This window comes from Quercus lobata, chromosome 2, assembly GCF_001633185.2.
Source record: "Quercus lobata isolate SW786 chromosome 2, ValleyOak3.0 Primary Assembly, whole genome shotgun sequence".
Lineage (NCBI taxonomy): Eukaryota > Viridiplantae > Streptophyta > Magnoliopsida > Fagales > Fagaceae > Quercus > Quercus lobata.
Genome location: NC_044905.1, coordinates 97,244,258 through 97,260,942, shown reverse-complemented (window position 1 = coordinate 97,260,942; position 16,685 = coordinate 97,244,258). Strand labels below are relative to the sequence as shown.

The 16,685-nt window shown below is 40.4% G+C and overlaps 2 protein-coding genes across 2 annotated transcripts; both read left to right on the top strand.

Moving 5' to 3' along the window:
* Positions 1–13,992: 13,992 nt before the first annotated feature.
* LOC115973984 (putative receptor-like protein kinase At3g47110) lies at positions 13,993–14,877 on the top strand. The gene has a single exon (XM_031094218.1). The coding sequence runs from the start codon at positions 13,993–13,995 to the stop codon at positions 14,875–14,877; it is 885 nt and encodes a 294-aa protein (XP_030950078.1).
* Positions 14,878–15,173: 296 nt separating this feature from the next.
* On the top strand, positions 15,174–15,917 carry LOC115973983 (protein BRASSINOSTEROID INSENSITIVE 1-like). Its single transcript, XM_031094217.1, has 2 exons — positions 15,174–15,543; positions 15,685–15,917. The coding sequence occupies exons 1-2, from the start codon at positions 15,174–15,176 to the stop codon at positions 15,915–15,917; spliced, it is 603 nt and encodes a 200-aa protein (XP_030950077.1).
* Positions 15,918–16,685: the final 768 nt, after the last annotated feature.

The following is a 16,685-nucleotide window of genomic DNA, read 5'->3' as shown; positions in this document are numbered from 1 at the left end:
TTGCATCTTTGGTCCCTATAATAAGAGGCTAGTTCGATCTTAGCCCCCTCAAAATAAGGGGTACTTTAGCATTCAATAGTTATGTAAATGGAAAAATAAATAATAGATTAAATTGTTACATTTGAAAATTTAGACTTTAGGTGGACAAATATCGAACTTTTAAAGGTGGAGTGACCAAAGTCGAATAAACTCCATATTTGAGGACAGTAATGTACTTATGTTAGTTTTAAAATACCCTTTATAATCAGTGGTGGAACTCAGAAGGGACCACGGGCACTAGTATTATTTTTTATTTTTTTTTATAGAAAAAAATAGTTCTACATATTAATAGATAATATTTGAGAATTTTGTTTCAAAAAATTCTTGGCCCACCAAAAATTAAAAATCAGCCCTGAAAATTGAAATTTGTCCTTAAAAACTCATAAATTAAAGTGGCCACTTAAATTATATTTGGTTATACACTATAACTATGTATTTGGAGTGAGAATTTGGCTTGTTGCTTATTTAGACTACAAAATTGAAGTTTGGGATTTCAATATTTGGATATGTGTTGTCTAACTCCATCTAAAAGATTGTTTAGTTGTTTTTTTTTTTTTTTGGTCCTCAACAAGATGACTTTGCAATTGAGCATCATTATTAACTATTAATTTTCTATGTTACAATAAATTCTTAAGGAAAAAATAAGTTAAATATCAATTAGGTGAACATATAATGAAGTTACTCTTAGTACCCGTTTGGTTACTGAGTCTACGTTCCACGTCCAGCGTTTTACGTTTTTTTTTTTTTTTTGAGAAGAACGTTAATTGAGTTTTAGTGGGTCCCGTGCACTGTTCACAGGACCCACAAACCTCTTTTTTCAACAAAACATTCATTAAAAATGGGTCCTACGGCACTATTTACACATTTAAAAATTATTTTATTACAGTGTTTTCAGTTTTCAATTTTTAGTTTTCAGCAAAATAAGCGGTATCCAAACGGACCCTTACTACTGATATTTCACAATTCTTTGGTCATTGTTTGGATCCCCCAAAGACTTTGAAAAGCTGAAGTCTTGGAAGTTTAGACTGTATAATAATTGCTTGATTCTGATTACAGTAAATTGTTGTTTGCTATCACCTCCCTTGCACAATAAATTGGCCACTTTTTCCTTGTCATATACTATACCAATCATTTCCAGTCACTATTGTTGCTATGGCTAGCTCACTGTTTTGGCATTTACTCCTAGTCATGTTGTTGTTGCGTGGAAGTATTCCATTAAAAAAAAAATTTGTGTAAAAGAATTGTCTCCTAACTTTTACTTAATATATAAATATATATATATATATATTATCATTTTTTTATAATAAAAAAGGTTTAATGAGACTATAGTCAAGCATCCAAAGTGATTTTTTTTTTAAAGCTCAAAACAATTACTTAGCCATTTATTCTTTGTCGTTTATGGTACAAATATTTTTTTAAACAGAATTGTTTTTTTTTTTTTAAATTTTTTTTAAGAAATGCTTTTAAAAACTTTTTATTAAAAAAAATAATAGTAGTATGAAATTTTTTTAAATAATTAATTAATAAATACCCTTTTTAGGAAATGCTTTTAAAAACTTTTTATTAAAAAAAACACAATAGTAGTAAGAAAATTGTTCTAAAATAAATAATTAATTAATTAATAGACCATTATTAAAAAATAGGTTTTACTATAAAGTTGAAAATGATATTCTAATAGAATCGTAGGTTGATTACCTTCCCACGTAGATCTATCCTAATAGAAAAACAGAGGTTCACTGACACTGAGAAAAAGTGAAAACAGCTGTTCTTTTTTTGTCTCTTTCACAAAAACTTGGCCATTTATTTCTTGTCATGTATGGTACAAGTCTTGTCTAGTGTGAATTGATAGCTCTCTATTTCTCCATTTTCTTGGCCCCATTCATTTCTTGAATGCAAACCACAAATGTTGTTTATTTTTTTTATTTTTTATTTATTTTTTTACATTGACAGGAGTGGAATTTTGGGACGCACAAATTTGTAATTGTCTCTTGTAAAATTTAATTTACCGACTATAAAAAAAAGAAAAACAGAAAATCTTCCAAGTGAGATTGCCCTGTTATTTCGCAGGGAAAAACTTAACAATAAATCCAAACACAACTTATTTCATAATTAAAAAAAGGGTGAAAATTTTTGTATCTTCAAACTTAGAAGGTGTTTGGTATGTTTAAACAACAGTTTTCTGTGTTTAAATACTGAAATATGTATTTTTACTATGCTTTTTAACTCACATGTATTATATTTGCCTAATATACAACTAAACTTTATAAATTTCAAATTTATTATTCAAATTTCTGATCTTATAAGAAATAAGGAGTTTATTATTATAATAAAAAAACTTATCACAAAATTACAATGTTATCTTAACCAAAATTAAAATGAAACCAAATGAATAAAAGATAAACTTTATAATAATTTATTACTAAAACAATTGGTAGACATATTCAAATTCATAACCATGTAGATTGTGTTCACACATAGGGTCGAATAAACATGTTGCCTGATGGGAATGAGGAGGTTACATCCCCTAGATGAAGCTAACACTCATGACGAAGTCGTCCTGAGTGACGAAGAAACCAGTCATCACTGACGAAGGTAGGGGAGTCATTCAATGTAGTCGATCAATGATCTGGGTAGTTACAAAATCAGCCAGACAGACCGTTGGGAACCTATTAAAAGCCTCATTATTGGGAAAAAGGCGTTACTAGGAAAGACATTAACAACCACAACGGCTAGCACCTAAAGCCACATATATAAAACCCTCACATTGTCAACAGAAGGTACATATATTCACACTTTGAGAAAGCACTCGGGTTTTATCTTGTTCTTCCATTTTCATTTCATAAGGTGCTTTTTTATTCTAACTTTGGCATCGGAGGCGTTGTGGCAGGCACCACACTAGTGACCTTTATAGAGGATACATTCGTGCTAACAAGGAGTTCCATCTGCCCACTTTGACTGACGAATTCATGCTTCATCAGTTTGGCGCCGTCTGTGGGGAATGACATTTTCAAATTCATATTTGAGAACATAGTTTCTATCAACCTTTTACATTTAGATGGAACCTAATCCAGATTCCGTAGCCTTGGCCCAGCAAGTTCAAGCTCTTGTGGCCACCATTGAAGAACTCACCAAGCAAAACCAGGAAATGAAGCTACGACTCCAACAGGTCCAACAGGCCCAACAGGAAGAGAAGAGGTCCAAAGGTAACTTGGAGGGAGAAGGGGATAGCCACAGGAGGAGTACCTATCAAAGGCCAACCACTCCGGACGAGCAGAATTCAGATCTCCTTCGAGAAATGAGGAAGGAGATGGACGAACTGAGGAACGCCATTAAGGAGAAGACGGATTGGAGTGTAGATAGGATGGTAAGGGCCATAGATTCGCCTTTCACCACGGCGGTGCTTGAATGCCCTGTACCATCAAAGTTTCGCTTACCTTAACTTGAGCCGTTCAATGGACTCAGAAACCCTCAAGATCATCTTAATACCTTCAAGATGACTCTAGGTCTTCAACAACCACCTGACGAGATACTATGTTGTTCCTTTCCCACCACTCTCAAAGGAGCTACAAGAGAATGGTTCACAAAGTTGCCGACCTCGTCCGTAGACAACTTCGAGCAATTGAGTAATGCCTTCTTGTGCCATTTCATGGGGGGGCAATGTCCAAAGAGGCTGGCAGACTACTTACTCACCATTAGATAGGGAAAGAAGGAAACTCTGAGGTCGTACGCCAAACGCTTCACTCGGGAGACTCTGGAGGTGGACGAAGCAGATGACAAGGTGCAGCTGACGACCTTCAAAGCAAGACTGAGGTCCAGAGATCTTGTGGCCTCCTTCGCAAAGAATCCACCCAAGACGATGGCGGAAATGCTCCTGAAAGCACAGAAGTACATGAATGCTGAAGATGCTTTAGCAGCCATAAAGGATGTAGAGAAGCCAGGAGACAAGGCAAAGAAAGAAGACAACCGTAGGGGGCAAAAGAGAGAGCAACTGAACCGTCAGAACAATGACAGGAATAGGAGGAAAGATGATAAAAGTCCTCGGACGGTAAGATTTACTCCTTTGGTTATGCTTGTTGACAAAATTTTCACGCAGATCAAGGACGAGCATTGTCTCAAATGGCCCAGACCATTGCACTCATCTCCCAATGTCCGTGACAAGAACAAGTATTGCTAGTTCCATAAAGATCATGGCCACAACACGGAAGATTGTAGAGACCTAAAAGAGCAGATAGAGGAGTTGATATGGAAAGGGAAATTACAGAAATATGTGAAGAAGGGAGAATATAGTAAGTTCAAGGATGATAATAAAAGCCAGTATGAGTCCTTTTCCCGGGATGACGACCGTCCGTCCCAACCTCTGCATAAGGTGATCGGGGAGATAAAGACGATTACAGGAGGGCCATTTTCAAGAGGATCATTTAAATCACTTAAGAAGGCATACCAGAGGCAGGTAAATAGTGTCCACACCATACCTCCGTCTAAGCAATGATGAACAGACCGGGACATGTCCTTCAATGAAGGAGACGCCATGGGAGTGAAGTAACCCCACAATGATCCCTTGGTCATAATGCTGAATATAGAAGGATTTAATACCAAGAGGATCCTTGTCGACAATGGCAACTCCGTAGACATCATCTACCTCCCTGCCTTCCAGCAGCTGAGGCTAGATCCAAGGAAACTGCGCCCCTTTGACTCTCCACTTGTCAGTTTCAGCGGAGACAGGGTATACCCCAAGGGCATAGTGACATTAACAGTGACGGTGGGGGCCTACTCGGTGCAGTTGACCCGTCAACTAGACTTCTTAGTGGTGGACTGCCCCTCATCCTACAATGTCATCATTGGGAGGCCCACACTCAACAAATGGAAAGCGGCCACGTCCACCTACTGTTTGAAGGTAAAATTCCCAACAGATAATGGTGTCGGTGAAGTAAAAGGAGATCAAGTCCTGGCAAGAGAATGCTATCAAGCCGTCCTAGCTGTGAAGGAGAACCACATATGGATGATTGAAGAAAAGGAAGAAGACAGAATGAAGGCCCTGGAAACAGTGGAATTGGTTGAAGGAGAAGCGAATAAGACGACAAAGATAGAAATGACGTTAAGCCCCGAGATGAGAATAAGACTCATCCAATTCCTTAAAGAAAATCTAGATGTCTTTGCATGGAGCCACGAGGACATGCTGGGCATAGCTCCAGAAGTCATCCAGCATAAGCTAAATGTGAACCCGAAACGAAAACCCGTCCAACAAAGACGAAGAACCTTCGCCCCAGAACGAGATCAGGTAGTTGCAGAGGAAGCTACCAAACTCTTGACAGTAGGGTTCATCCGGGAAGTGTACTATCCTGAATGGCTCGAGAACATCGTCCTAGTAAAGAAAGCAAATGGAAAATGGAGGATGTGTGTAAACTTCACCAACCTGAACAAGGCGTGCCCAAAGGACAGCTTCCCTCTATCGAGAATAGACTAGATCATGGACTTTACAGCTGGACACAAGTTACTGACGTTTATGGACGCCTTCTGGGGATATAACCAGATAAGGATGGCTGAGGGAGACCAGGAGAAGACCGCTTTCATCACGAGTCAAGAACTCTACTGTTACAAGGTAATGCCTTTTAGATTGAAGAATGCTGGAGCTACGTATCAGAGGTTGGTGAACAAAATGTTCAGTCAATAGATTAGCAGGAACATAGAAGTATACGTGGACGATATGCTCGTCAAGAGTAAGGAAAAGCTCACACATCTGGACGACCTGAAGGAGACATTTGCAACCCTTAAAAAACACCAGATGAGGTTGAATCCAAGTAAGTGTGTTTTTGGGGTAGCTTCAGGGAAATTCCTGGGATTCATGGTGTCCCAAAGTGGAATAGAAGCAAACCCAGAGAAAGTGCGGGCCATAATCAACATGGCTTTACCCAGGACCGTCAAGGAAGTTCAAAAACTTACAGGAAGGATAGCAGCTTTGAACAGGTTCGTCTCTAGAGCTACAGACAAATGCCTACCCTTTTTCAAGATCTTGAAGCAGGCTTTCACCTAGACTGACGAATGTGAAGCAGCGTTCCAGGAACTAAAAAGTTATCTGAGTAGTCCACCCCTCTTAAGCCTGTCTAAAGAAGGGGAAGACCTATACTTATACCTGGCAGTGTCAACTTTAGCAGTGAGTGCAGCCTTGATTAGAGAAGAAGGCATGAAGCAACTCCCAGTCTACTACGTCAGCCAGGCCTTCCAAAGGGCTGAGTCCAAGTATCCACGGATTGAAAAGATTGCGCTTGCATTAATAGTGGCCTCGCGCAAGCTAAGACAATACTTTCAAGCAAACCCCATCCTTTTAATGATGGACCAACCAATCAAGAAATCAATGAACAAACCTGAGGCAGCCGGAAGAATGGTCCAGTAGGCAATTGAACTTAGTCAATTTGACATCGAATACCATCCCAGAACAGTAATCAAGGTGCAAGCTCTGGCAGATTTCATCGCAGAGTTCATCCTTCTAGACGAAGACAGCCTTACCGACCGAGGTGAGAGATGGATGATACAGACTGATGGTTCATCAGCCCAAAAGAGGGGAGGAGTAGGGGTCGTCATAACCACCCCCGACGGAGAGATACTCAAATATGGGGTTCAACTAAAATTTTCAGCTACCAACAACGAAGCTGAGTACGAGGGTATACTGACGGGATTGAGGCTTGGTAAGGCACTTGGAGCTAAGAACCTGTTAATCTAAAATGATTCGAAGCTAGTGATCGAGCAGATCAGAGGGGAATACGAAGCGAAGGAGGAAAGGATGCAGAAGTACCTCAAGCTGACGAAACATCTGACCTAGGAGTTCAATACAGTGGAGTTCATGCAGATCCCAAGAAGTTAGAATATGGGGGCAGACGGAATCTCAAAGCTAGCATTGTCAGAGAAAGAGGAGATTAGCATGGATTTGGCGATAGAAGTCCAGAAACACCCCAGCATTGAAGAGGTCCCAATATTTTCCGTCCAGATCGCAAACAGCTGGATGACACCCATAATGTATTTCCTCCAGGACAGGTACCTCCCTTAGAACACAAAAGAAGCTAAAAGGGTTAAGAAGAGAGTGGCCAGGTTCATGATCCTTAATGACGCCTTATACAAGAGAGGCTTCTCCATGCCCTACTTGAAATGTGTTGATGAAGAAGAAGTTAGATACATACTGGAAGAGATCCATGTAGGAGTCTGCGGCGACCACGCTGGCCCCCCGATCCCTGGTAAATAAGGTAATACGAATAGGTTATTTCTGGCTGACTATGCAGGTGGACGCTGTTGAAATCGTCAAGAGGTGTGACAAGTGCCAGCGCTACGGGAATGTACAATGGCTTCTAGCAGAGAAATTGACGACGATATCCTCCCCATGGCCATTTGCACAATGGGTGATTGACATCGTCAGCCCATTGCCCTAAGGTAAAGGCCAGGTAAAATTCCTACTAGTTGCTATTGATTACTTTACAAAATGGGTTGAAGCAGAGGCTCTAGCAACAATCACCGAGGCAAGAATCCGGAGCTTTGTGTGGAAGAATATAATTTGTAGGTTCGGGATTCCCTCGACGATTATATCAGATAATGGGAGGCAGTTCGACAGTCAAGGATTCAGAGACTTTTGCTCAAACCTTAGAATCAGGAATCAGTTCTCGTCCTCGGGGTATCCCCAGGCAAACGGACAAACGGAGGTAACGAATCGGACGTTACTTAAGATTATCAAAACCAAGTTGGACGGTGCGAAGGGTGCCTGGCCAGAAGAATTACCTAATGTCCTGTAGGCTTACAGAACCACGGCAAGAACCCCAACAAGAGAAACCCTCTTTAGGCTTACCTATGGCACTGAAGTTGTAATCCCGGTCGAAGTAGGAGTAACAAGCGTCAGACGAGGGACGTTCAACGAAAAGTGCAATAACAATGAACTGCGACTCAACCTGGACTGTCTGGACGAAGTAAGGGACCAAGCCTCTAGAAAGATGACGAAATACCAGCTGAAGATGGTCGAATACTACAATAAGATAGTTAAACTCAAACGACTGGACATAGGAGACCTTGTCCTATGCAAGATCACTACAGCAACAAAAGACCTTACCCAAGGAAAGCTGGGTCTCACATGGGAAGGGCCTTACCGCGTATTCACTACTCAAGACAAGACAGTTACCACCTGGAAACCATGGACGGACAAAGACTCCCTTGACCATGGAACATTGAACATTTAAAGAAGTACCACCACTAGATGTAACAAACGAATATGTTTGCTCTTGAAATTAATAAAAGAACTATTCATCTAATGTCTTTATGTAAGCAGGTCTAGCCAATCACATACAATGACTAAGTAACAAGATTCCGCCTTGATGGATGTAAGTTACTAACGATCCCCCAAACGGTTGTAGGCCACAGAATGGCTGAGTAACAAGATTCCGATTTGACGGATGTAAGTTACAAACGAAGCCACAGGCATGACGAAATCCCTTGAAAGGGTGTACGTCAAAAGGCCAAGTAACAAGATTCCGCCTTGATGGATGTAAGTTACAAACGAAGCCATAGGCATGACAAAATCCCTTGAAGGGGTGTACGTCAAAAGGCCAAGTAACAAGATTCCGCCTTAACAGATGTAAGTTACAAACGAAGCCACAGGCATGACGGAATCCCTTGAAAGGGTGTACGTCAAAAGGCCAAGTAACAACATTCCGCCTCTGATGGACGTAAGTACTGACAAATCCACGCAAAAAAAAAAAAAAAAAAAAAAAAAATAGAAGATGAAAGAAAAGGAGACAAGAACCTTGCAACAAATCAAAACAAAACTCAGGTTGTGTTCAAGCCCTTTTGAGGGAAGGACTGAGCAGCAAATCATTGACAAATAGAGGAAAAAAGATCGCAACTAAAAATCCATGTTAAAGTGCAAAATATGGACAAATGTAAAATAGCTCAAACATTTGATAAACAAGTAAGTATGCTCAATTAAAAACCCATAAACGTTAGGCCACAAGCATTGTCTTCAAAATGAGATAACAAATAATTATTCTGGAATTAGATTTACAAAAAAAAGGGGCCTAAAACATGACGGGCATCCATAAATTTTTTTTTTTTTTTTCTAAGTAACCAAATCAGGCATCAGCAGCGACACCGGCCGGGGCGTCAGTAGCAATCCCAGGGGCATCACCTTCTGGAGCGGAGGATTGAGCAGCTTCATCCATTGCCATCTCCTTATCAACTTCCTCCAGGTCTAGACTCTCCATGTCAACCCTAGTAGGATGTTTGACTAGATATCTCCTGAGAAGCTCGAAACCTTTGAAGTACTAACTAAAAAGTACTGTGTTGTACTCGTCAGTGGTCTGGAAGGCCTCAACTGATCTGGCAGCAATTGTTTTAAGTTTCTCCTTGGCAGAAAGGAGCTGCTCGTCCTTCTCCAGAGTCAATTTGTGCTCAACTTTGAGGTCGTCATCTAGGGTCTTGACCTTTACCTTTAAAGAGGTAGTCTCCCTCTCCAGTCAGAATTCTCCCTCTCCAAGGCCTCCATCCGAGATGTTAGGGATGCCACTTTGGCCTCCTGAGTGAAATACTCAGAGGTGATATGAAGGCTCTCCCCCAACACCTGGGAAGAAGTTCTTAAGTCGTCAATGGAAAAAAAAAAAAAAAGGGAGAAGAGAACACCATACCTAAACGAGCCTGTGGACATGATAAGACACGACCTCGTTAAGTGACATGTCAGAGAGGGCCCTCAAGTCTGCTGGAGTAACAACCTCATGAGCCCTGTCCACAGCCAGCCTCTCATCATCCCATATTGTGGACGATCGAGAATCAACCTTCTCCTTCTCCTTATCAGTCACGCGTTGCCTTTTGGAGCCTGGAGTAGGAATCTCCTCTATCAACGAGGTTGGAGAAGCCGTTCTCGTCATTTCAGTTGCAGAAACTATGGGAGTGACTGAGTAAGGGGGATTGACGGAAGGGCCCTTCCTGGTTACGCTCACTGCCTTCTTCCCTAGGTTTGACAGTGGCTGATCCTTCTTGGACCTCATCTTCGTGTACATGTCCTTGTTGAACTTAGTCGTCATTTCTACAAGAGGAAAACACTTAACAAAAAATCCGAAGTGTACATGAGAAGAGTCAACACTGATGATGATAGTACTTACTTTTTTTTCCTTCAATACCAATGTTACGAAGAACGTAAGGAGACGGGTCAGGTCCAAGGTTGTAGAAGGCAAGGGTCCAAGGATCAACCAGATCGTCCCAGCTCTCAATCGTCTCTGCGTATCCGATCGCGGTTTCGATGCGCTCCTTATGCCTGCTCTTAAACTTAGGCCATCTCTTAACTGTGCCAAATAGAAGATAAAGGAGTTAGTGATAATAAAGCATCAAAAGTGGAAAAACTAAAACGACGGGGAGAAATACTGACGCACCTAATGTCAGGGTTCCCCACCGACGAAGCAACCTCGGGATATTGCCCCAATCACTACTGGATTAAGTCTCAAAATCATCCCCGGACACAAAGAAAAATTGCAACTTCCAATATCTGAAGGACGAAGGTAAACCCTTGAAATCCTTGTTCTTCTCTCCCAAGGAACTAACTCATAATACTCATACTCCTTCGACTCTTTCAAACGGTATAGATAAGTGAGTTCACCTGTCCTAATCATGTCTCCGTTGAAGGCCAACCATATTTGCATACAGTTGATCACAATCCTCCACGAGTTGGGCATGAGCTACCCCGAAGCAATACCAAAATGGGCCAGGAGTTCCATCAGGAACGGGTGGACGGGGAGCCTAAGCCCGTAGGTGAAGGTTGACTCGTAAAAACATAGCTCACCCGGAAAAAAGTGACAGGCCCTATCCTCGTCACTGGATAGACGAACACGAACTCGCGCCGGAAACTGAAACCTATCCTTGAATCCACTCACAGTATCAGCATCCAAACCACACACCTCCTTGAGGGCATAAAAAGCCCTAACCTCTCGAGGAGCAGAGACGGCTGTGTCCCCCTCCACCGGGTCGCCATTAGATGACAACCCAGTCTCGAGGTAGCTAGACCTAACCTTAGACATCACCTCTCTCCCTCTCACTAGACCTTCGAACCAACTGAGCGATTGGTGAAGCAAAGGCAGCAAATCGCCCAAAACAACACCCAGGAAATTACCCTAAAAAACAAAATTCTCTAACTGTGGGAAAACACCCAAAGACCCCCCTAGGCACGCAAAAAGAAAGGAAATTGAGGGGCAAGCTATCCTATCCTTAGAACTATTAACCATGGAAATACAGAAAAGAAAAGGGCAAAGGGGGACAACACAAGTTGAATCCCCAAGAAAATCAAAAACCAACAAAAGCAAAGGAAGAAAAGAAAAAGAGAATCAGAAGCTATACTACAGTAAGATAGAAAGAAAAGGTAAAAACATGTGAGGGAAAACATACCTCCACAAATGGCAAAGCACCAAGGCGCATCACACTGGTTTGGAGAAGATTGACAGAAGGAAGTGTCGAGAAAATCGCTCGGAACAGTGTTTGGAAGTTTTTGTTTTGTTTTTTGAAAAGTAAAAGAAACTAGAAGAGGAGAAGTTTCAAATCAAGGCTAAAAAATGATTGAAAAACCAACGGGAAACCCAAGGGTCATGCCATTAACTCCACAGATCAGCGCGCGCCACATGGTCACATTGTGTGTAGCACCGCCACTACGCATTAAATTCGGAACAAAACCCCAAGAGTCACAGACAGCTCAGGAAAACTTTTCATCTTCTGTGGTCCTCATGACACGTTATAGACGACCACAGAACCTGGGGGGCAACTGATGGGAATGACGAAGTTACATCCCCTAGACGAAGCTAACATTCATGACAAAGTTGTCTTGAGTGACGAAGAAGCCAATCATCACTGACGAAGGTGGGGGAGTCATTCAATGTAGTCGATCAATGACCTGGGCAGTTACAAAATCAGCTAGGCAGACCGTTGGGAACCTATTAAAAGCCCCATTATTAGGGAAGAGGCGTTACTAGGAAAGGCATTAACAGCCACAACGGCTAGCACCCAAAGCCACATATATAAAGCCCTCACATTGTCAACAGAAGTTACATATATTCACACTTTTTTTTTTTTTTTTTGAGAAAGAATACTATTATTTTATTGATTCAACAGTGACTCCTGTCCATCATTACAAAATTGGCAGCATCATGGTGAATGTCCTCCAACCAAATTTGAGGAAAATTACAAAACTTTGCCAGTTTGGCCAATTTATCAGCTACATTGTTACCCATTCGTTTCGTGTGGCTGAACGAGTAATATCTAAAGGACGAAGCAATGGCTCTAGAGTCATCTATGATGTGTTCGAAAGAAGCCAGGCATGGGCTTTTGGAGTTTAAGAGGTTGATGACAGTTTCGGAATCACCTTCAACGATGACATCTCGGAGACCTATCTCTTGAGCGAAGGTGATTGCGCGGCGACATGCTATTGCTTCCACGGCCTCCACTGTCGAGGGTAGTGCAGTCTGTTCAGACAAAGAGGCAACTGTCTGGCCTAAATGATCCCTGATTACCACACTAATACCAGCTGCGTGTATGTCAGGGAAGAGTGCTCCGTCAAAGTTTGCTTTGTAAAGGTCCTTTGTTGGAGCTTGCCATTTGACCAAGGGTGGGTGTGGGACCTCATTTGCATGGTGGTCAAGACACGAATGGTATTCATTTAGGCGATCCACTGCATCCGAGTAAATCATGGAGTATGGTAAATAATGAGACTGCGTCCGAATTGCATTACGTTTGTTCCACAGACTCCATGCAACGTATGCAAATCTTTCTGCTAGGAATGGAGCTCCAATATTAAAGATTCTTATCAGAAGGTCTCGGAAAGATTGAAATCGTTCCCAAAGTTGATTACGGTCTTGTATAGCCTCCCACCATGTTTCTTTGACTACTTGGCATCCCCATAGTGCATGCACTGTGTCTTCCATATATTCACACTTTGAGAAAGCACACGGGTTTTATCTTGTTCTTCCATTTTCATTTCATAAGGTGCTTTTTTATTCTAACTTTGGCATCGGAGGCGTTATGGCAGGCACCACACCAGTGACTCTTATAAAGGATACATTCGCGCTGACAAGGAGTTCCATCTGCCCACTTTGACTAACGAATTCACGCTTCATCATTGCATACCCATGAATATGATACATCTGAAATGATTTTGTATTAATAAGATGTACCAATGAAACAGCAAGACTATCCTATTCCAAAGAGCCTTCTCTGTTTCTCTTGTGCACAAACATTGCGCTAATGGAAAGGCCATACATTTTCCTCTTGTTGGCTTTTCTGTTAATGCAGCCATGCGTACTTCAGTCGTCCCAATCTTCCGACAACTTTATCGATCAATCAGCTCTCATTGCCTTCAAATCTCAAATGACTTTTAGCCCAAACGATTCTGTCTTTGCTGGTGGTAACTGGTCCACAACAACAAACTTCTGTGAGTAGTTTGGGGTCTCTTGCAGCCGACACAAACAAAGAGTCATAGCCTTGAACCTTTCCTATGTGGGTCTCCATGGCACCGTTTCCCCTCATATTGCCAACTTCTCCTTCCTAGTCTCACTTGATCTTAAAAACAACATCTTCGGTGGTTTTCTGCCACATGAGATTAGTCATCTACACCGCTTGAGGAGACTTCACTTGTCAAACAACTTATTGGAAGGTAGTATCCCTCCAACTATACATAATTGCTAGAAGCTTGAATATTTGAATCTTAATTACAACAATTTTAGTGGTGGCATACCTAAAGAATTGGGCATTTTACCTAAACTTCGAGATTTATATCTTCGTAAAAATAGTCTAAGTGGTACAATTCCATTGTCCCTTAGCAATATATCGTCATTAGAGATCTTGACTTTGGAAGATAATAGCCTTACTGGTCCATTTCCTCTTGTCATCTTTAACTTCTCTTTTCTAACGGCTATTGGTCTTACACAAAATCACTTCTCAGGAACCCTTCCAATGAATCTTTGCACCCAATGTCCTAATCTTCAAGGACTGTATATTTCCACGAATGAATTCAGCGGTAAGCTCACCTCACAGTTTAATAACTGTACAGAGCTTTCTGTCTTATCTCTGTCAAAAAATAAGTTTGATGGACGTATTCCAAAAGGTTTTAGGAGTTTAGAAAAGCTTGAAGTGCTAGATCTTGGAAGTAACAATTTAACTGGAAATATACCTCCTGTCATAAGCAACTTGTCAATGTTACAAGAGTTTGCCATCGAATTAAACAACGTGAAAGGTGGCATTCCAAGTGATTTATGGTGTCTCCAAAATTTGAAAATTTTGGTATTTCAACATAATGATCTCACTGGGGCAATACCCCAAAATATTTTCAACATTACCTCTCTACAACAGCTTAGCTTGGTTGAAAATTCCTTTTCTGGAAATCTTCCATTAGATACTTGGATCTCTTGCCCTAATCTTGAAATTCTAGTACTTGGTTTCAACAAAATTAGTGGTCATATCCCATCATATCTTTCAAATATTTCCAGCCTCTTCATAGTAAATTTTTCTGTTAACTTTCTCTCTGGACATATACCCAGAAATCTTGGGAACTTAAAAAATCTAAAAATGCTTGGTCTAGGTGACAATCAGCTGACAGCGGAGCCTGGATATCAAGAGCATAGTTTCCTTTTATCTTTAACTAATTGCAGATTTTTGGAGGAGCTATATTTATCCACCAATCTCTTGAATATTACAATTCCGGATGCCATTGGAAATTTTTCACTTTCGCTTAAAGTCTTTGATGCAAGTGAAAACCAACTAAAGGGTCAAATTCCAATGGGAATTGGTTTCTTGAAAAACTTGTACACACTTGATTTGTTGGGCAACAATTTGACCTGAAACATACCGGCCACATTGGGGGGATTGGAGAGATTGCAAAAATTGTTTCTTGACAAGAACTTGATTGAAGGATCCATTCCAGAACAACTTTGTCAATTAAAGAACCTGGGAGAATTGTCGCTCTCTGTTAACAGTCTCTCAAGATCCATCCCGAATTGCATTGGAAATCTCAGTCTTTTGCAAACATTCAACATGACACACTGACATCATCAATCCCATTGAACTTGTGGAGTTTTCAAAACCTATTATTCTTGGATTTATCATCAAATTTCCTCAGCGGAAGTTTGTTTTCGAGAATGACAAAATTGCGCATTGTTGTAATCATGGACTTATCCTATAATCAAATTACTGGAAATATTCCCAGTATCATTGGTGCTTTTGAGAGCCTAAGTTATCTAAACATGTCAAAGAACTCATTCCAAGGAAACATTCCACAATCTTTTGGACAATTGAGGGGAATGGATCAACTGGATCTCTCAAACAATAATATCTCTGGTACCATTCCAAAATCTCTTGAGACACTTCCATATCTCAAGTATTTGAATTTGTCCTTAAATAGGCTATCGGGAGAGATTCCATCCACCGGACCTTTTGCAAACTTCACCGCAGAATCATTTTTAGGTAATGAAGCACTTTGTGGGAATCCAATTTTTGGAGTTCCATCTTGTACAAGTTAAACTTCTCTTGGATCAAGGGTGAAACAAGTTTTGCTCAAATATATTGTTCTTGCCATTGCAACAATTATAATCTTTGCAACACTGGTCATAATGCAAAGAAGACGTCCACAATGTAACGTGCAGATTGCAGGTTTGCCTATCACATTGCCTACAGTGGATCATAAAATGATATTATATCAAGAGCTTTCTCCTGGAACAAATAACTTTTGTGAGAGCAACTTGCTTGGAAAAGGAGGTTTTGGTTCTGTGTACAAAGGAATACTATCTGATGGGACTATCATTGCTGTCAAAGTTCTAAATCTGCAATTGGAGGGTGCTTTCAAAAGTTTTGATGTTGAATGCAAGGTGTTAAGGGCAATCTGACATAGGAATCTTGTCAAAGTCATTAGTACACGCTCCAACCTTGAGTTTAGAGCTTTGGTGCTTCAATACATGTCAAATGGTAGCCTTGAAAAGTGGTTATACTCTCACAACAATTGCTTGAATCTTGTCCAAAGAGTAAGCATTATGGTTGATGTTGCATTAGCATTGGAATATCTCCACAATGGTCAATCAGAATCTGTGGTGCATTGTGATTTGAAGCCTTCCAATATTCTTTTGGACATTGACACGGTGGCACATGTTAGTGACTTTGGCATTGCAAAAATTTTAGCCCTAAACAAGGATACAACGCAAACCAAAACCCTCGGTACACTTGGCTACATTGCACCAGGTACATAAATTTACCTTTGTCTATCTATTTCATTTATAGGCTACTTTTGTACATAGCTTTAATAGATACTAATTTAAGGATTAAAAATTTGTTTGGTAGTTCATAGCTCAGTTTTGTAGTTGCATTAGATACATATGAGCATACACTTTAAACTATAGTGTGATTGGTTCAATGGATAATTAATTAATTATTTGTTAGTCTCTCTTATGTAAGGGTTACTGGTGTTAATTTATTCTACAAATTATTATTTTAAGAAAGTAAATAAATAATTTGTATTAAGGCCATTTGTTATATGAGCCATGCTCACTAATTAAATATGAATTTGTTCAATAAAATAAATTTTAGTGTGATTTTCAATATTTGGACTTGTTAATAGAACTATGGTAATGTTTAGCTTGCCTTACGCCACATATTAATTA

Excerpts from the sequence above, each read along its gene's own strand:
- LOC115973984 (XM_031094218.1), top strand. The coding sequence starts at position 13,993 with ATGAATCTTTGCACCCAATGTCCTAATCTTCAAGGACTGTATATTTCC.
- LOC115973983 (XM_031094217.1), top strand. The coding sequence starts at position 15,174 with ATGACAAAATTGCGCATTGTTGTAATCATGGACTTATCCTATAATCAA. Across the intron at positions 15,544-15,684 it reads AATTTTTGGAGTTCCATCTT|GTTTGCCTATCACATTGCCT; the intron begins GTACAAGTTAAA and ends TGCAGATTGCAG.